At 46.7% G+C, this 22027-nt stretch overlaps 1 protein-coding gene across 1 annotated transcript in view; it reads right to left on the bottom strand.

Moving 5' to 3' along the window:
- LOC141102421 (protein SSUH2 homolog) overlaps positions 1 to 9044 on the bottom strand; it is a 129831-nt gene extending 120787 nt beyond the window's left edge. Inside the window, exons 1-4 of the mRNA XM_073591376.1 lie at positions 8311 to 9044; positions 4959 to 5081; positions 4232 to 4361; positions 1534 to 1594 (exon numbers count right to left, since the gene is read on the bottom strand). Of these exons, the coding sequence (XP_073447477.1) occupies positions 1534 to 1594; positions 4232 to 4361; positions 4959 to 5081; positions 8311 to 9044 (1048 nt within the window). The remainder of the gene's footprint in view (positions 1 to 1533; positions 1595 to 4231; positions 4362 to 4958; positions 5082 to 8310) is intronic.
- Between the last annotated feature and the right edge of the window lie 12983 nt (positions 9045 to 22027).

The raw sequence follows: 22027 nt of genomic DNA, 5'->3' as shown, positions 1-22027 counted from the left end.
ATCAAATTTATTATGGCTTGATCTTAAAGACCGCTTTAAAATTCATAATCCCATAACTAAACACTTCTTATCTCTCTGGGATAAACTAAAAACCAAATATCAGTTACAATCTCCACACAATCCTCTCCTTTCTTTTATCAGAAATCTGGCCTTTTATCCGGCATGGATCTACCCAAATTCTTTTAAAGCTTGGACAACATCAGGCATTCAGACACTAAATGACTTCATAGCATCTAAATCATTCCTTTCATTCCCATCGCTTAGAGAAAAATATGATCTACCAAACTCTGAGATATTTCGATATCTCCAAATCAAAAATTTCTATACACCATTCCTAAAGGGGGATACACCATTATCCCAATTATCCATTTTTGAATCAATCTGTACAAAAGATCCATTTGCTAAAGGTACAATTTCATCACTTTATAATCAATTATATTGAGTAGCAAATCTTAATAGACCCTCTTACGTTCAGAGGTGGGAGGAGGACCTGGGACGAACTTTAGAAGACACGGACTGGTCTAACATATGGCTCACGTCTAAGTCATCTTTACCCAACATCTTAGCACTGGAGACAAATTATAAAGTCCTAACTCGCTGGTACCTTGTACCCGCTAGAGTGGCAAAATATTCACCTAATACCTCAGCTCTTTGTTTTCGAGGATGCCCAGAAATAGGCACATATTTACACATATGGTGGACGTGCCCAGTAATCCAAACCTTCTGGAAGGAAGTCTTCGTGATTGCATCTAAAATATTTAAAAAAATAATACAACCAGATCCATATATAACTTTACTTAATCTAAAACCGGAATGGTTAACACTCTCTCAATTCAAACTTATGATCCAACTAATAACGGCTGCAAAACAAACAGTGGCCAAGGCATGGAAATCTCCTACATTGGTACTAGCAGAAACAATTCACAGAATGAATAATACAATGTCCCATGCTAAGATGGTAGCCATCGATCAAAATCAAATTCCAAAATTTGAAAAATTTTGGCATCCTTGGATAAAACAACAGTTCCTGTTAAACTTCAATGACTCTGTCCTGTTGCCATGGTAACAGATTAAATGACTTACAGAGACACCCATTCTAAGACTTCAAAGAGAACTAAAAAGAATAATAAACTGACGAGCGGGACAACCTTGTGGACCATACCTCTACCTTTCAACCCTTTTTCTTCTTTCTCTTTCCTTTTCTCCACCTTACGATTAAAGCTCATTATCAGAATTTATTTGACCTATATACACTCTACTTGTAAAAAATATGTATAGTAGGTATAAATCATTTAAATACCTACAAAAGTAACTAAGGAAAAGATATATATCTTTAATTTAGGTTTACGTGAACCCAATGTTTAATATTTGAAATTTCATGATATTTAACTATATAAACCCTACTGTAAAACAATGAGCTTACTTTATAGATCCTTGTAAACTTACTTTATGTATCTTTATAACATTGTATACTCAATAAACTTCTTTTGACAAGGAAAATGAAAGGATGATAAATATGATGTAATCACTCACCGGTATACGGCTTGCTGGTCTTCTCCTGCTGCCTGCTCTCAGTGAAGCTCTCCAGCCTGTACTGGGGATACACATTCATTTTACATATTTTAGGATTGCTCAGAATTCTTCTGTTTTTGATACTTTTGGATACATTGCTTCCCATAGCTATAATTATACATCACATGACACCATTTGAAGGCCCGCCCCTTTCTCACTAGCCCATCCTATACTCTATACTCCGCCCACTGGAAGTCTGAGGAACAAGTGTGAGTGACTGAAATTTTCCAGATTTTTTTAAGAGACTCGTAAATCCTTTTATTTGATTCTATACCCAACCCCCCTCCCCCTCCCCCCACACCTGAGCGATGGACCAGAAATGGAATATCCTGGAGGGGGTCAGAAAGGTGGAGAGCGGCCAGAAACATGGGGGTCATGTTGGGGGTGTTATGTCCTGATGGTTCGTGTAATTAGAACGGCAAAGAGAACTTTTTATGGGGGGCTCATTTTGGAGGGTGAGATATTGGGGTTATGTTCTTTATGGGGGGCTAATTTTGCAGGGTGAGATATTGGGGTTATGTTTTTTATGGGGGGCTCATATTGGAGGGTGAGATATTGGGCTTATGTTCTCTATGGGGGGCTCATTTTGGAGGGTGAGATATTGGGGTTATGTTCTTTATGGGGGGCTCATATTGGAGGGTGAGATATTGGGGCTATGTTCTCTATGGGGGGGGTCATTTTGGAGGGTGAGATATTGGGGTTATGTTCTTTATGGGGGGCTCATATTGGAGGGTGAGATATTGGGGTTATGTTCTTTATGGGGGGCTCATATTGGAGGGTGAGATATTGGGGTTATGTTCTCTATGGGGGGGGTCATTTTGGAGGGTGAGATATTGGGGTTATGTTCTTTATGGGGGGCTCATATTGGAGGGTGAGATATTGGGGTTATGTTCTTTATGGGGGGCTCATATTGGAGGGTGAGATATTGTGGTTATGTTCTCTATGGGGGGGGTCATTTTGGAGGATGAGATATTGGGGTTATGTTCTTTATGGGGGCTAATTTTGGAGGGTGAGATACTGGGGTTATGTTCTTTATGGGGGGCTCATTTTGCAGGGTGAGATATTGGGGTTATGTTCTTTATGGGGGGCTCATTTTGCAGGGTGAGATATTGGGGTTATGTTCTTTATGGGGGCTAGTTTTGGAGGGTGAGATACTGGGGTTATGTTCTTTATGGGGGGCTCATTTTGCAGGGTGAGATATTGGGGTTATGTTCTTTATGGGGGGCTCATTTTGGAGGGTGAGATACTGGGGTTATGTTCTTTATGGGGGCTCATTTTGCAGGGTGAGATATTGGGGTTATGTTCTTTATGAGGGGCTCATTTTGGAGGGTGAGATATTGGGGTTATGTTCTTTATGGGGGGCACATTTTTGGAGGGTGAGATATTGGGGTTATGTTCTTTATAGGGGGCTAATTTTGCAGGGTGAGATATTGGGGTTATGTTCTTTATGGGGGGGTCATTTTGGAGGATGAGATATTGGGGTTATGTTCTCTATGGGGGGGCTCATTTTTGAGGGTGAGCTATTGGGGTTATGTTCTTTATGGGGGGCTCATTTTGGAGGGTGAGATATTGGGCTTATGTTCTCTATGGGGGGCTCATTTTTGAGGGTGAGATATTGGGGTTATGTTCTTTATGGGGGACTCATTTTGGAGAGGGTGATATTGGGGTTATGTTCTTTATGGGGGACTCATTTTGGAGGGTGAGATATTGGGGTTATGTTCTTTATGGGGGACTCATTTTGCAGGGTGAGATATTGGGGTTATGTTCTTTATGGGGGGCACATTTTGGAGGGTGAGATATTGGGGTTATGTTCTTTATGGGGGGCTCATTTTGTAGGGTGAGATACTGGGGTTATGTTCTTTATGGGGGGCTCATGTTGGAGGGTGAGATACTGGGGTTATGTTCTTTATGGGGGACTCATTTTGGAGTGTGAGATATTGGGGTTATGTTCTTTATGGGGGGCTCATGTTGGAGGGTGAGATACTGGGGTTATGTTCTTTATGGGGGGCTCATGTTGGAGGGTGAGATATTGGGGTTATGTTCTTTATGGGGGACTCATTTTGGAGGGTGAGATATTGGGGTTATGTTCTTTATGGGGGGCTCATTTTGGAGGGTGAGATACTGGGGTTATGTTCTTTATGGGGAGCTCATTTTGGAGGGTGAGATATTGGGGTTATGTTCTTTATGGGGGGGGTAATTTTGGAGGGTGAGATATTGGGGTTATGTTCTTTATGGGGGGCTCATTTTGGAGGGTGAGATACTGGGGTTATGTTCTTTATGGGGAGCTCATTTTGGAGGGTGAGATATTGGGGTTATGTTCTTTATGGGGGGGGTAATTTTGGAGGGTGAGATATTGGGGTTATGTTCTTTATGGGGGGCTCATTTTGGAGGGTGAGATATTGGGGTTATGTTCTTTATGGGGGGCTCATTTTGGAGGGTGAGATATTGGGGTTATGTTCTTTATGGGGGGGGTCATTTTGGTGGGTCTGGATATGTTTTATGTTCTTTCTCTGGAACTGTGCCTGAATATTATATATCTTCTTTTAATAGTGAAGTTATAGATATTTGTTCCCATTGCTCCCTTCTGATGCCCCCCAACAGCCTGACACTTTAGGGGCATTCGTCAGATTCTCCATTCGATGTGAACAATCTCACTTACTCGGTACAGGGGCATCTGGGTTAACCTGTTAATGACCAGTTCCTCAGCTCTGGGTGGGTGGCAGCAGTGCTTGGAAGACAGATACCGGAGAATCGCCTCTCTGGCCAGGTCCTCTGCGATGTCCACATTCCTGGAGAAAGAAATGACAGGTCCTCTTATTGTCATATTTTGCAGATTGCGTCAATATCTAGACTCTCTGATGCAACAGAATTGCACATTGGTCGGCCCGGCATCTTATACAAAGGACAAGATTATCATTGATTGTTTGAAGTCTTCCTTAAATTAAAAGGTACAAGAAAGCCAAACATGGAAAGACCTTCAGCTTGGCTATAGTAATGAAGCCCACCGATGACTCCCTCCTGAAGCACCTAAGGCAGCTGCCTCTTCTGCCTACCCCTCTCCCGGAGCACCGTGCAACCTCACTCACATAATGAACATGGAAGGGATGTTGTAGAGAAGTCTCTGACATGAGTCTGGTCCTCACAAAGAGATATTGAAAAGCCTGCTGACTCTGACAGCTCAGAATCACATAAAACTAAAATCAATCTGAGGGGATTCTCTGATGTAGAGGAAATGTTTGGGTGGCTTTAGATGTCTGCTGATTTCACTTGCTGGGATCTGCTGGATAAAGTGTAATAAATGTTCATTGTACAGAATAGGTCTGCTACCTGTGATCAATAGGAACACTAAAGAGTGTCTGCAGTCAGTAAATAAAGAGATGACATACCTGGAAAAAGGAGGACCTCTCTCACCCAGCTCATGGAGGCTCTCCGTGGTCCCTGGTAGACACAAAGTAAAGGCAAAGAACACATTAATCTGCTTTTTCTCAGTGAGAATTGACAATTTTACCCTAAATAAAGATTTCTAAAATTGTGTTTACAGAGGTGTAACTAAAAGATGTGGGACCATGGCATATGAGGCCTGTCACGGAACGTCCCACACTCCGCTTGAGTGTTTCCGTCAGTATACCACTTCCTCCCAGTCTGGACTCAGATATCAGATATTCCAACCGCTCATAAGCAAAAAAAAGGCAACACTTGTTTCACTGCTAACATGGACTAACTCTTTATTTGAGATCTCACACAAATTCATACAGCTGGATGAGTAAAAGCTAACCTAATTAACATGAGCTAATTATCTAATCCTTTATACAGCCTAGGTGACTGAGACATGACCTTTTGCCCAGACTTGTGGTCACCGAGCTTCACACAGTAACAGAGTTAATTAACACAAACAACAATGGGTGAAAAGACTCTTAGAGCCACACTAGACTTATTTACAATATACACATTATAGCAGACAACAGACAGGTGGCTGGAATTGATGACATTAGCATTTAACAGTAGGAGTCCCAACGGTACGAATCAGTCACTATTCTAATATGGCATATAAAGGGTTCCCAGAGTCTGTGTGTTTTGGGGGTGACATGGAGCTGAATCCAAAGTAACACCAACCCCAGGGTCCCCAGGTATACAGCTCACAGAGAGCACCATTCCCCCAAATGCCAGGGCCCATAATCGGTGGGCAAGAGACTTGCGTTCAGTCCCCTCCAATAGCCTCTGTCCCGGGTGAGTCTGTCACATTTCTCTCCCATCAAAGGTTGACTGACAAGGTCCCAGACCTCCACCTGGTCTGGACATGCATTAATCAGGCAGAGTGAACTCACATAGTCTTCCCGCATGATCTCCTTTCTTGGCTGCACGGAATAGTTGACCTCAGTAGGTGTGGGGCAGAGGTCATTTACTCTCTGTCTGGCTGCCAGCGCTTCAGCTGGGTGGTTTTTAACATACCTGGGCTCGGTCTGCTGCTGGGCAGAGGGGCCGATCACCCCAGTTTCTTGACGCTGTAGAGAGACACTAGGTGCTAGGCAGAGGCCAGCGGTGCTCTGCCCTGTTGCCAGCGATTCAGCTGGGAGTAGCAGCTTTACTACATCAGCTTGTCGTCGGAGAGAGGGGCCGACTGCCCCGGCTCCCTGGATCTCCACAGTTGTTGCCGGTGCTGGGCAGAGGTTGGTAGCACTCTGCTCTGTTGCCAGCACTTCTGCTGGGGACTCCGCATTCTCCGCTCCGGCTAACCATTGGGGCAGGCAGCTGGCTTCCTCCACTCCCAAACTGTGTAGCTGCCATTGGGAAGGTGAGCCGGCTGCTTCCTGTTCCATTCCCTCATCTGGCTGCTGGGAAGACATGTCTATGGTACTGTCTCCCAGGTGCACTGATCTTTGCTGGGGAGGAAAGACTGATTCCTCCACCCTGGCCGACTGTTGGGGAGGGACGAAGAACACCTCTCCCTTCTCCCCCTGTATCTGCTGCTGGGAAGTGATTGCCACCTTCTCACCCTGAGCTTCCGAAACTGCCACAGGTGTGGGGCAGAGGTCTTGGACCCTCTGTCTGGTGACCAGCACTTCAGCTGGGGAAGTTCTTTGTAACTCCACAGATACTGCTGTTGGTGCTGGGCAGAGCACATTGAAGTTTGGCCCTAATACCAGCTCTTCTGCTGGAGGCTCACCAGGTTGTTCTTTCTCAGCAGAAAAGTCTATTAAATCCCCTGTCTCTATAACTGGTGTCTGGGGATAGAGGTTCACCATCTCCTGTCCATGGAACCCAGAAGATGTTATCAGTGCTGGGCAGAGGTTAGCAGAGTTCTGCCCTGTTGTCAGCACTTCAGGTTTGGGGACGGCAATCTCCGGATTTTCCACTGCCGATTCTCTGGCATGCTGCTGAACTTGTTCTAGCAGTTTCCTGTATGCCCTTTCCAGATGCTGTTCCTTCCTTAGCAAATGGTCCAGATCAGGTTTGAGCTCTGAGACCCCTGCAAGACCGAGCATAGCCTCTCTATATTCTCTCAGGTCCTCAAGGTCAGGTTCCCCTTCATCGCCAAACATAAAATGATCTGTAAGGCTCTCCCACAGCAATCCAGGGCCTCCAAAGTCATATCCCTCCGGAGAGCATTCTGTTGTCTCCCCTAAATATCCCTCCTCTGTGTGCCATTGCAGAGCCCGATAACGATTGTCCAGCTCTATCTCCTGCTGGACCAACCTGTCCAACTCAGTCACCCATTGCTCCTGGGGCTGCTCTCCCAAGAATGCCATCCGCAATGCCCGTTGGTCACTGGCCCATTGCTCTTGGGTTGGAAAGCACTTGCCCTGTTTTATACCAGCAAGCTGGAGGCTCCAATCCAGAGCTCCACCCGAATTTGCTGCCTAAGCTCCAGGTATTCATCCTCAGACACAGTCCTGGTGTATGTTGAAAGGATGATCCGCAGCAGCCCCGGGAACTCTGATGCCTGGTCCATATCTCCGCTGGGGTGACTGAAGTTTGCTATCCTGATCTTGGATCCAGGTGGAGGTTTAGATTTCCCAGACTGCCGGAAGCTTCCCGCTGCTTGCCACCAATGTCACGGAACGTCCCACACTCCGTTTGAGTGCTTCCGTCAGAATACCGCTTCCTCCCAGTCTGGACTCAGATATCAGATATTCCAACCACTCATAAGCACAAAACTTGTTTCACTGCTAACATGGACTAACTCTTTATTTGAGATCTCACACAAATTTATACAGCAGGATGACTAAGAGCTAACCTAATTAACATGAGATAATTATCTAATCCTTTATACAGCCTAGGTGACTGAGACATGACCTTTTACCCAGGCTTGTGGTCACCGAGCTTCACACAGTAACAGAGTTAATTAATTCAAACAACAATGGGTGAAAAGACTCTTAGAGCCACACTAGACTTATTTACAATATACACATTATAGCAGACAACAGACAGGTAGCTGGAATTGATGACATTAGCATTTAACAGTAGGAGTCCCAACAGTATGAATCAGTCACTATTGTAATATGGCATATAAAGGATTCCCAGAGTCTTGTGTTTTGGGGTGACATGGAGCTGAATCCAAAGTAACACCAACCCCAGGGTCCCCAGGTATACAGCTCACAGAGAGCACCATTCCCCCAAATGCCAGGGCCCATAATCGGTGGGCAAGAGGCTTGCGTTCAGTCCCCTCCAATAGCCTCTGTCCCGGGTGAGTCTGTCACAAGGCCCATGGTAGATGTAGGCCATTGGTAGATGTAGAACCATGGTAGATGTAAGTCCATGGAAGATGTAGGTCCATGGTAGATGTAGGCCCATGGTAGATGTAGAATCATGGTAGATGTAGGTCCATGGTAGATGTGGGTCCATGGTAGATGTAGGGCCATGGTATACCTAGGTCCATGGTAGATGTAGAACCATGGTAGATGTGGGTCCATGGTAGATGTAGAATCATGGTAGATGTAGGACCATGGTAGATGTGGGTCCATGGTAGATGTGGGTCCATGGTAGATGTAGAACCATTGTAGATGTGGGTCCATGGTAGATGTGGGTCCATGGTAGATGTGGGTCCATGGTAGATGTAGAACCATTGTAGATGTGGGTCTATGGTAGATGTAGAACCATGGTAGATGTAGGACCATGGTAGATGTGGGTCCATGGTAGATGTAGGTCCATGGTAGATGTAGAATCATGGTAGATGTAGGACCATGGTAGATGTGTGTCCATGGTAGATGTAGAACCATGGTAGAAGTGGGTCCATGGTAGATGTAGAACCATGGTAGATGTAGGGCCATGGTAGACCTAGGTCCATGGTAGAGGTAGAACCATGGCAGATGTGGGGCCATGGTAGATGTAGGTCCATGGTAGATGTAGAACCATGGTAGACGTGGGTCCATGGTAGATGTGGGTCTATAGTAGATGTAGGGCCATGGTATACCTAGGTCCATGGTAGAGGTAGAACCATGGTAGATGTGGGTCCATGGTAGATGTAGGGCCATGGTATACCTAGGTCCATGGTAGATTTAGAACCATGGTAGATGTGGGGCCATGGTAGATGTAGGGCCATGGAAGAAACTTAGAAGAGTAAAGGCAGAAAAAGACCATGTAGTCACATACCCCTTTTGTCTTTTTACCCCTTTTGTCTGAGTATAGATCTATGTTTGTCCCAAGCATGGTTAAATGTACTTAATGTTGACTGACTCATTACGTTTGCTGGAAGTTCCAAGCATCAATACCGCATTGTGGTCACTAGGTGGCACTAATGGTCATAGGAAATAAATACTTATTCACTCTGATTGTCAGCTCCATCTAGTGGCATAACGCGGTATGTTACTGATTCATGCTATTCTTATGAGTGAAGAACATCTGCCATGGAGGGAAAATAGCTTTGAATATATTTGATCCTTCTTTTCTTTATAAATACGCTTCTTAATGTATTTAAAGATTTTAGTTTTGTCTCCCATTTCCCTTCTTTTATCAAGTACAGCGGAGAAGAACCTTTTCTTATAGTCTATAGAAATTCTGTTCACCTGTATAAGGAACCGACCATTCCATAAAATGTATCTTTAAAAAAAATCTGTGAAAATCGTTCTAAAGTTGCTGCTAAATAGAAGGCGGCGGGCTGTATCCATAGAGATAGTGACAACCCTGGACATGACTTCCAGGGTACGGGAGGGGTGGGCACACCCCCTGTACATGAGAAACCAATCACAAGGAGCACTGTGCCATGGGGGAGGGTCTAATCATAGGCAAATATTGACTTTCAGAAAGTCCTTCTTCAGGCTCCATTGATGTTTCGGGTGTCATTCATGGTTTTGTGTCACCTTGTGGTCTCTTCTATACGACTTTAGAGGATTTTTTCCTAATAGTTTCCTAATATATAAAATCCACTAAAAAATAAATCACTTTTCTTCTAATTCAATCACACAGCGGGATGTACAGAGAAGGAAGACTGATATACATTCAATATATATATATATATTATATATACCCACTACACCCCACTACAGTGATCCCCAAACTGCTTCTCATGGGATGGGTGCAACCTTTTGCTTGCCTTGCCCTTATGGCACTCCAAACTCCTCCCACTGACACCAATGATGGGACACTATTCCCCCCACTGACACCAATGATGGGGCACTATTCCTCCCACTGACACCAATGATGGGGCACTATTCCTCCCACTGATACCAATGATGGGACACTATTCCTCCCACTAATACCAATGATGGGACACTATTGCTCCCACTGACACCAATGATGGGACACTATTCCTCCCACTGATACCAATGATGGGACACTATTCCTCCCACTGACACCAATGATGGGGCACTATTCCTCCCACTGACACCAATGATGGGACACTATTCCTCCCACTGACACCAATGATGGGACACTATTCCTCCCACTGATACCAATGATGGGACACTATTCCTCCCACTGATACCAATGATGGGGCACTATTCCTTCCACTGATACCAATGATGGGGCACTATTCCTTCCACTGATACCAATGATGGGACACTATTCCTCCCACTGACACCAATGATGGGGCACTATTCCTCCCACTGATACCAATGATGGGGCACTATTCCTCCCACTGATACCAATGATGGGGCACAATTCCTCCCACTGATACCAATGATGGGGCACTATTGCTTCCACTGATATCAATGATGGGGCACTATTCCTCCCATTGACACCAATGATGGGACACAATATCCTCCCACTGATACCAATGATGGGGCACTATTCCTCCCACTGACACCAATGATGGGGCACTATTCCTCCCACTGATACCAATGATGGGGCACTATTCCTCCCACTGACACCAATGATGGGGCACTATTCATCCCACTGACACCAATGATGGGGCACTATTCCCCCCCCCCACTGACACCAATGATGGGACACTATTCCTCCCACTGACGCCAATGATGGGACACTATTCCTCCCACTAATACCAATGATGGGGCACTATTCCTCCCACTGATACCAATGATGGGACACTAGGAATGAGCTTTATGTTCGAGTCGAACATGAGTTCGACTCGAACATTGGCTGTTCGAGCGTTCGTTGAAATACGAATATTATGGGGCGTTCACCGAGCGAGAGAGTGTCATTTCATTTAGATTGAGCAGGCAGGCGATTCAGTTAGCTGCAGAGTATTTCATACATATACAGTCAGTCTCGTGTATATATATATATATATATATATATATATATATACACACTGTATCCAGTGTAGCTAGATCTGACTATAGGCTGTTCCTGGTGTACTTTTTATAATATACTGTCAGGCAGGCAGGTGATCTGCAGTGCATAAAATATATATACAGTCTCCTACATATATATCTACCACATTCTAGTCTAGCCAAGCCTGTACCTGACTGCAGGCCATTCCTGGTGTACGTTTTTAAATATACTTTCAGGCAGGCAGGTGATTCAGTTAGCTGCAGTGCATAAAATATACTGTATTTATTGGCGTATAACACTCACTTTTTCACCATGAAAATCGGGTGCAAATAGTGCGTGCGTGTTATACACCAATACTTCAATTTCAGCTGCCTCGGAGGCAACGGGGGGAGGGGGGGCGGTACAAGTGCCGTCAGATTACATACAGTGAGAATCTCCTGTTTACTTGGTGGCCTCTGTAATAGGAAGTCAATAGATGGCAATGGCGAGGCTGCTGCACTGATGGCAATGGCGAGGCTGCTGCATTGATGGCAATGGTGAGGCTGCTGCATTGATGGCAATGGTGAGGCTGCTGCATTGATGGCAATGGTGAGGCTGCTGCATTGATGGCAATGGTGAGGCTGCTGCATTGATGGCAATGGTGAGGCTGCAGGTGGGCATTAATCAGGCTGCATTGATGGCAATGGTGAGGCTGCAGATGGGCACTGACCCTTATTTTGCTTCAAAGTTCCTTATTTAAAATTTATTTTTTTTCCTGAAACTTCCCTCTTTAAATGAATGTGCGTGTTATATGCCGATAAATACGGTATGTACAGTCTCCAACATATACAGTGGGGAAAAAAAAGTATTGAGTCAGTCACCAATTGTGCAAGTTCTCCCACTTAAAAAGATGAGAGAGGCCTGTAATTGTCATCATAGGTAGACCTCAACTATGAGAGACAAAATGTGGAAACAAATCCAATCACATTGTCTGATTTTTGAAAGAATTTATTTGCAAATTATGGTGGAAAATAAGTATTTGGTGAATATGAAAAGTTCATCTCAATACTTTGTTATATATCCTTTGTTGGCAATGACAGAGGTCAGACGTTTTCTGTAAGTCTTCACAAGGTTGTCACACACTGTTGCTGGTATGTTGGCCCATTCCTCCATGCAGATCTCCTCTAGAGCAGTGATGTTTTGGGGCTGTCGCTGGGCAACACAGACTTTCAACTCCCTCCAAAGGTTTTCTATGGTGTTGAGATGTGAAGACTGGCTAGGCCACTCCAGGACCTTGAAATGCTTCTTATGAAGCCACTCCTTCGTTGCCTGGGCGGTGTGTTTGGGATCATTGTCATGCTGAAAGACCCAGCCACGTTTTATCTTCAATGCCCTTGCTGATGGGAGGAGGTTTGCACTCAAAATCTCACGATACATGGCCCCATTCATTCTTTCATGTATATGGATCAGTCGTCCTGTTCCCTTTGCAGAGAAGCAGCCCCAAAGCATGATGTTGCCAGCCCCATGCTTCACAGTAGGTATGGTGTTCTTTGGTTGCAACTCAGCATTCTCTCTCCTCCAAACACGACGAGTTGTGTTTCTACCAAACAGTTCTACTTTGGTTTCATCTGACCATATGACATTCTCCCAATCCTCTTCTGGATCATCCAAATGCTCTCTAGCAAACCTCAGACAGGCCCGGACATGTACTGGCTTAAGCAGGGGGACACGTCTGGCACTGCAGGATCTGAGTCCCTGGCGGCGTAGTGTGTTACTGATGGTAGCTGTGACAGACCTAGCCGGGAAAGAGACTTTTGGAGGGGACTGTATGCTAGCCTCTTGCCGATCGATCGGGGGCCCTTGCATTTGGGGGAACGGTGCTCTTTGTGAGCTGTATGCCTGGGGATTCTTGAGGTGGCTTTACTGTGGATTCGGGTCCTGGTCCCCCAGGACACACAGACTCTGGGGACCCTGGATTTGCCATATTAGAAATAGTGGCTGATTCATAATGCTGGGACAAATACTGTTAGGAGATGCTGATGTCAATTCCAGCCACCTGTCTGTTGTCTGCTAGAATGTGTATTGTAAATAGGGATGAGCCGAACACCCCCCGGTTCGGTTCGCACCAGAACCCGCGAACGGACCGAAAGTTCGCACGAACGTTAGAACCCCATTGACGTCTATGGGACTCGAACGTTCGAAATCAAAAGTGCTCATTTTAAAGGCTAATTTGCATGGTATTGTCCTAAAAAGGGTTTGGGGACCCGGGTCCTACCCCAGGGGACATGTATCAATGCAAAAAAACTTTTAAAAACGGCCGTTTTTTCGGGAGCAGTGATTTTAATAATGCTTAAAGTAAAAAAAAAAAGTGAAATATTCCTTTAAATATCGTACCTGAGGGGTGTCTATAGTATGCCTGTAAAGTGACGCGTGTTTCCCATGTTTAGAACAGTCCCTGCACCAAATGTGATTTTTAAAGGAAAAAATCTCATTTAAAACTGCTTGCGGGTTTAATGTCATGTCGGGTCATGGCAATATGGATGAAAATCAGTGAGACAAACAGCATGGGTACCCCCCAGTCCATTACCAGGCCCTTTGGGTCTTGTATGGATATTAAGGGGAACCCCGCACCCAAATTAAAATAAGGAAAGGTGTGGGGCCACCAGGCCCTATATACTCTGAACAGCAGTATACAGGCGGTGCAAACAAGACAGGGACTGTAGGTTTGTTGTTAAGTAGAATCTGTTTGTAATTTTGAACATTTTTAACGTGTTTAGCTCCAGCCAAAAAATCTTTTCTAAGCTTTTTGGAAAACATAGGGAAGGGTTATCACCCCTGTGACATTTGTTTTGCTGTCTTTCCTCCTCTTCAGAAGATTTCACCTCACTTTTTTGTCCCAATGAAAAATGTTTTTTGAAAATTTGGGTTTTTTTGTGGAACAAGGATTGGAAAGCATCAGTGGAAAGGAGAAATTGTTTTCCTATATTAACTCTTACAGGAGAGAATTTCCCTTCCTAGGGGTAGATTTCATCTCACTTCCTGTTGTCTCCTTCCGTTTGCAAGTAGGAGTCGTTTGTAAGTTAGATGTTTGAAAGTAGGGTCCTGCAGAATACTCAGCAGAAATTTGGGCCTTAGGTGTTGCTGTGGCCACAACACTGTAAGCCCTCACAGGGCCCTGCTGTGAAATATTAGATCAAGAATTGTAATTACATGCCCCTGTTGAACAGGAGCTGAAAAATTAGGCCTTAGGCACTGGTGCTGGTGCCACAACACTGCAACCCCTCACAGACACTCTAGTTGGAACGCAGGAATGAGCCCTGCTGCAAATTATTGCTTCAAAAATTGTAATTACACGCCCCTGTTAGACAGGGGCAGAAAAATTGGGCCTTAGGCACTGGTGCTGGTGCCACAACACTGCAACCCCTCACAGACACTCTAGTTGGAACGCAGGAACGAGCCCTGCTGCAAAGTATTGCATCAAAAATTGTAATTACACGCCCCTGTTAGACAGGGGCAGAAAAATTGGGCCTTAGGCACTGGTGCTGGTGCCACAACACTGCAACCCCTCACAGACACTCTAGTTGGAATGCAGGAACGAGCCCTGCTGCAAAGTATTACATCAAAAATTGTAATTACACGCCCCTGTTAAACAGGGGCTGAAAAATTGTGCCTTAGGCACTGGTGGTGGCGCCCAGAACCAAAAATGTTCTTACAAGCTATCAGCGTGATGATTGAGGAGGAAGAGGATAATTACTCAGGGATAGTCACTCAGCATCAGCATAGGCAGTCTTTGAAGGGATCTGAGATTTCAAAAAAAATTATTCGGTTACATCAGCATCAGGTGCTTGGTAGCTGGTGGTGATCCAAGACTCATTCATTTTTATGAAGGTCAGCCGATCGACCGAGTCGGTGGACAGACGCACCCTGTGATCGGTTACCACGCCTCCAGCAGCACTGAATGTGCGTTCCGAAAGAACGCTGGATGCAGGACAGGCCAGTAGCTCAATTGCATACTGTGCAAGCTCTGGCCAGTGATCCATCCTCAAGACCCAGTAACCCAGAGGATTTTCGGTGGGAAAGGTGTCCAAGTCTGATCTTGCCCCTAGGTATTCCTGCACCATGTAAAACAGACGCTGGCGATGGTTGCTGGAACCGATCATACCTTGGGGCTGCGGACCAAAAAATTGTCTGAACGCATCGGTCAGACGGCCACCTTCTCCACCGCTCCTTCTTTGACTGACCGAAGCCTCAGCAACACGTTGTCCAGAAACAGGAGTTTGTAACCTCCCAGTCTCTGGGAACGCGTTGCACAGACCTTTCTGCAAGGCCTCCCGAAGATGTTTCATCCTCTGCTCCCTCTGCGATGGCAAGATAAGGTCCGCAACCTTACCCTTGTAACGTGGATCAAGGAGGGTTGCCAGCCAGTATTGGTCCTTCTCCTTGATACCACGAATACGAGGATCCTTACGCAGGCTTTGCAGGATCAGGGAGGCCATGCAGCGTAGGTTTGCTGAGGCATTCGGTCCGGAGTCCTCTGGGTCACTAAGAACGACATGGTCCGCAGCCACCTCCTCCCAGCCACGTACAAGTCCATGTGTTTCTTGGGACTGATCCCTTAAAGACTGCTGCTGATGCTGAGTGCCAGGCTCCACCTCCATACTGACACAATCTTCCTCCTCCTCCTCTTCCTCCTCGTCCTCTTCCTGTGTGATCGGCGGGCACGCAGGAACACTGTCTGGATAAAGGGGGCCTTGAGAGCTAAGGAAGTCCTCCTCTTCCTGCCTCTGTTCTGCCTCAAGTGCCCTGTCCATTATTCCACGCAGCGTGTGCTCCAACAGGTGGACAAGGGGGACAGTGTCACTGATGCATGCACTGTCACTGCTCACCATCCTCGTGGCCTCCTCGAATGGTGACAGGACAGTGCATGCATCCCTGATCATGGCCCACTGGCGTGGGGAAAAAAAACCAAGCTCCCCTGACCCTGTCCTGGTGCCATAGTCGCACAGGTACTCATTGATGGCCCTCTGCTGCGTGTGCAGCCGCTGCAGCATGGCCAACGTTGAGTTCCACCTGGTGGGCATGTCACAGATTAGGCGGTTCTTGGGCAGGTTAAACTCCTTTTGGAGGTCCGTCAGTCGAGCACTGGCATTATATGACCGGCGGAAATGCACACAGACTTTCCTGGCCTGCCTCAGGACATCCTGTAAGCCCGGGTACCTGCCCAAGAACCGCTGCACCACCAAGTTAAGGACGTGAGCCAAACAGGGCACATGGGTCATTTGTCCCTGTCGGAGGGCAGAGAGGAGGTTGGTGCCATTGTCGCAAACCACCATTCCTGCCTTAAGTTGGCGTGGCGTCAACCACCTCTGAACCTGCCCCTGCAGAGCTGACAGAACCTCTGCCCCAGTGTGGCTCCTGTCCCCCAAGCACACCAGCTCAAGCACCGCATGGCATCTTTTGGCCTGCGTACTTGCGTAGCCCCTTGAACGCCTACGGAGCACCGCTGGTTCCGAGGAAGAGGCCATGGAGGAAGAAGAAGAGGAGGGGGTGGAGGAGAGAGGTGTGTCACAATCAGCATTTTGGAGGCGTGGTGGCGGAACAACCTCCAACACTACTGCACCTTGTCCTGCATCCTTCCCAGCTGCCAGCAGAGTCACCCAATGCGCCGTGAAACTTAGGTAACGTCCCTGTCCATGCCTGCTGGACCATGAGTCAGCGGTAATATGCACCTTACCGCTGACCGCCCTGTCCAGCGAGGCATGGACATTGCCTTCCACATGCCGGTAGAGAGCCGGAATCGCCTTCCGTGAGAAAAAGTGGCGTTTGGGTACCTGCCACTGAGGAACCGCACATTCCACAAACTCACGGAAGGGGGCAGAGTCTACCAACTGAAAAGGCAGCAGTTGAAGTGCTAGCAATTTTGCCAAGCTAGCATTCAACCGCTGGGCATGTGGATGGCTGGGAGCAAACTTCTTTCGGCGGTGCAGCAGCTGGGGCAGGGAAATTTGCCTGGTACAATCTGACGTCGGTGTACCAAAAGCAGATTGCCCACAAGTACTTGGCTGTGACACACCTAATTCTACACCTTCATTCCTCTCACTGCAGGTCTCAGAGAGGACTGAAGGTCTAGTGGGGTTGGAAATCTCAGCTGATGAGGAGCAAGGAGAGATCCTCTTTGTTCTTTGGTGTGGGTCTTTTAGATACGCTTGCCAACGAACTGCATGGCAGGTCAACATATGTCTGGTCAAGCATGTGGTACCCAAGCGGGAGATATTTTGGCCACGCGAGATACACTTGAGACATATGCTGCAAATAGCAGCGGTGCGATCTGATGCACTCGTCTCAAAAAAGGCCCACACCAAAGAACTTTTTGAATAACGCGCAGAGACTGCAGCGCCCTGCACATGTGGAGCTTTGGGGTGTGATGCAGTCAATGTGCTGCCCTTAGGCTGGCCCCTGGAGGGCATCCTGCCTCGTTGGTGATGTGCTGCCGCCTCCTCCTCCTCCTCCTCCTCCTCCTCCTCCTCTCTCCTATCAGGCACCCACGTTGAGTCAGTGACCTCATCATCCCCTCCCTCCTCATCACTGGAGCAAACCTGGCAGTATGCTGCAGCAGGGGGAGCATGACTGCCAGATTGCTGTCCTTCTTGGGCACCCCCTCTGTCCGCGCTCATGTTACTGCCTTCATCGAGCTCAGTATCGTCATCAGAGCCTTCCAAACGCTGGGCATCCTCCTGGAGCATGTACCCAACACTGTGGTCAAACAGTTCGAGGGAATCCTCATGAGGACATGGTGGAGCTAGGGAAGGAGTCACTGATGACATTGAGCTGAGGGAAGAGGCCACTGCTTTGCCAGACAAAGCACCCTGGGCATGGGTGAGAGAGGTTGAGGAGGATGAGGACGGCTTGGTCATCCACTCGACCAAGTCTTCCGCATGTTGCGGCTCAACACGGCCAGCTGCCGAAAAAAAGGCCAAGCGTGTCCCATGGCCACGTGCTGATGAGGATGCACCGTCTCCACGACCAGCACTAGACACAGAGCCTGCTTGCCCTCTCTTATTGGCTTGTGACTGTCTGCCTCTCCTTCTTGGCCTTCCAGACATACTAATGGCCTGTAGCTGCACTAAGCTGGGATAGAACACCTGTAATTTTCTTCAAGTAGCTTTATATACTGTAACCAGACAAGCCTGCCTGTCAGTAGGAAGATAACAGGAATGGATCTAGCTGAACACTGTGAGCAGGACGCACTGTACTAAATGTAAATAGTCTAGCTGCCTGACCGTGGTACTAATAGGATCAAATAGAACACCTGTAATTTTCTTCAGGTAGCTTTATATACTGTAACCAGACAAGCCTGCCTGTCAGTAGGAAGATAACAGGAACGGATCTAGCTGTACACTGTGAGCAGGACGCACTGTACTAAATGTAAATAGTCTAGCTGCCTGACCGTGGTACTAATAGGATCAAATAGAACACCTGTAATTTTCTTCAGGTAGCTTTATATACTGTAACCAGACAAGCCTGCCTGTCAGTAGGAAGATAACAGGAACGGATCTAGCTGAACACTGTGAGCAGGACGCACTGTACTAAATGTAAATAGTCTAGCTGCCTGACCGTGGTACTAATAGGATCAAATAGAACACCTGTAATTTTCTTCAGGTAGCTTTATATACTGTAACCAGACAAGCCTGCCTGTCAGTAGGAATTTAACAGGAACGGATCTAGCTGAACACTGAGAGCAGGACGCACTGCACTAAATGTAAATAGCAGGAACGGATCTAGCTGAACACTGTGAGCAGGACGCACTGCACTAAATGTAAATAGTCTAGAAGATAACAGGAACGGATCTAGCTGAACACTGTGAGCAGGACGCACTGCACTAAATGTAAATAGTCTAGAAGATAACAGGAACGGATCTAGCTGAACACTGTGAGCAGGACACACTGCACTAAATGTAAATAGCAGGAACGGATCTAGCTGAACACTGTGAGCAGGACGCACTGCACTAAATGTAAATAGTCTAGAAGATAACAGGAACGGATCTAGCTGAACACTGTGAGCAGGACGCACTGCACTAAATGTAAATAGCAGGAACGGCTCTAGCTGAACGCTGTGTGCAGGACGCACTGCACTAAATGTAAATAGCAGGAACGGATCTAGCTGAACACTGTGAGCAGGACGCACTGCACTAAATGTAAATAGCAGGAACGGATCTAGCTGAACACTGTGAGCAGGACGCACTGCACTAAATGTAAATAGCAGGAACGGATCTAGCTGAACACTGTGAGCAGGACGCACTGCACTAAATGTAAATTGCAGGAACGGATCTAGCTGAACACTGTGAGCAGGACGCACTGCACTAAATGTAAATAGTCTAGAAGATAACAGGAACGGATCTAGCTGAACACTGTGAGCAGGACGCACTGCACTAAATGTAAATAGCAGGAACGGATCTAGCTGAACACTGTGAGCAGGACGCACTGCACTAAATGTAAATAGCAGGAACGGATCTAGCTGAACACTGTGAGCAGGACGCACTGCACTAAATGTAAATAGTCTAGAAGATAACAGGAACGGATCTAGCTGAACACTGTGAGCAGGACGCACTGCACTAAATGTAAATAGCAGGAACGGATCTAGCTGAACACTGTGAGCAGGACGCACTGCACTAAATGTAAATAGCAGGAAGGGATCTAGCTGAACACTGTGAGCAGGACGCACTGCACTAAATGTAAATAGCAGGAACGGATCTAGCTGAACACTGTGAGCAGGACGCACTGCACTAAATGTAAATTGCAGGAACGGATCTAGCTGAACACTGTGAGCAGGACGCACTGCACTAAATGTAAATAGTCTAGAAGATAACAGGAACGGATCTAGTTGAACACTGTGAGCAGGACGCACTGCACTAAATGTAAATAGCAGGAACGGATCTAGCTGAACACTGTGAGCAGGACGCACTGCACTAAATGTAAATAACAGGAACGGATCTAGCTGAACACTGTGAGCAGGACGCACTGCACTAAATGTAAATAGCAGGAACGGATCTAGCTGAACACTGAGCAGGACGCACTGCACTAAATGTAAATAGCAGGAACGGATCTAGCTGAACACTGTGAGCAGGACGCACTGCACTAAATGTAAATTGCAGGAACGGATCTAGCTGAACACTGTGAGCAGGACGCACTGCACTAAATGTAAATAGTCTAGAAGATAACAGGAACGGATCTAGCTGAACACTGTGAGCAGGACGCACTGCACTAAATGTAAATAGCAGGAACGGATCTAGCTGAACACTGTGAGCAGGACGCACTGCATTAAATGCAAATAGTCTAGATAGAAGATAACAGGAACGGATCTAGCTAAACTGAATACAGTGTATATATATATATGCAACACCTGGGATGCATATATATACACAATACACTGTAAGTGCAGCTAACTGACTGACTGTTCTGCCTAATCTATCTAACTCAAATCAAATGACACTCTCTCTCTCTCTCTATCTCTCAGCACACCGGAACACACACTACACAGGGCCGCCGTGCAGGCGGCCTTATATAGTGTGGGGTGTGTACTAAATCCCCTGAGCCATAATTGGCCAAAGCCACCCTGGCTTTGGCCAATTACAGCCCTCTCTACTGACGGCGCTGTGATTGGCCAAGCATGCGGGTCATAGTGCATGCTTGGCCAATCATCAGCCAGCAATGCACTGCGATGCCGCAGTGAATTATGGGCCGTGACGCGCCACACGAATTTAGCGCGAACGGCCCATAACGTTCGCAATTCGGCGAACGATCGAACAGCCGATGTTCGAGTCGAACATGGGTTCGACTCGAACACGAAGCTCATCCCTAATTGTAAATAAGTCTCTAGTATGGGATCTAAGAGTCATTAGATCCCCATTGTTGTTTGTGTTAATTAACTCTGCTATTGTGATAATGTTGATTGGGTTTTCTGAGCTACAAGACGGCCAGTCTGGCCTAAAGGTCATGTCTGAGTCATCTAGTCTGTCTAAAGGGATTTGTTAATTAGCCCATGTTAATTAGGTTTCTGGTTACAGCTGTATTGTTAGAGTAATATGAGCAGGAGGTATACATCTCCTCTTTTACTGTATAAAAGAGCCTGTATTCCTGTCAATAAAGAGAGATTCCTGTTTGAACTTACATACAGCCTGCCTGGTGTTTGTTCTGAGCTACGCAACTGGATTAGAACGGCACATAGCTGTAGTTCTAATCCCGGAGCATCGGATGACTGAACCATCAGATGTTGCTATCTGCAATCTGATTCTATAGCTGCAGAGGAGTGTTGGGAGAGTGGAACCGAGCGAGCAAGGGGCTCGTTACAGGCACCAGGACAGGGTCAGGGGAGCTTGGCTTTTTTTTCGCCATGCCAGTGGCTCATGATCAAGAATGCATGCACTGTCCTGTCACCATTTGTGGAGGCCACGAGGATGGTGAGCAGTGACAGTGCATGCATCAGAGATACTGTCCCCCTTGTCCACCCGTTGAAGCACACGCTACGTGGAATAATGGACAGGGCACTTGAGGCAGAACAGAGGGAGGAAGAGGAGGACTTCCTTACCTCTCAAGGCCCCCTTTATCCAGACAGTATTCCTACAGGGCCTGCCGATCACACAAGAAGAGGAGGATTGTGTCAGCATGGAGGTGGAGCCTAACACTCAGCATCAGCAGCCGTCTTCAAGGGATTGTTTTCAGTCCCAAGAAACCCATGGACTTGTATGTGGCTGGAAGGAGGTGGCTGCGGATCATGTCGTCCTTAGTGACCCAGAGGACTCCGGACCGAA

This window comes from Aquarana catesbeiana, linkage group LG07 (genome assembly GCF_042186555.1).
Source record: "Aquarana catesbeiana isolate 2022-GZ linkage group LG07, ASM4218655v1, whole genome shotgun sequence".
Lineage (NCBI taxonomy): Eukaryota > Metazoa > Chordata > Amphibia > Anura > Ranidae > Aquarana > Aquarana catesbeiana.
The sequence above is the reverse complement of the archived record's forward strand: the minus strand, read 5'-3'. Positions and strand labels throughout refer to the sequence as shown.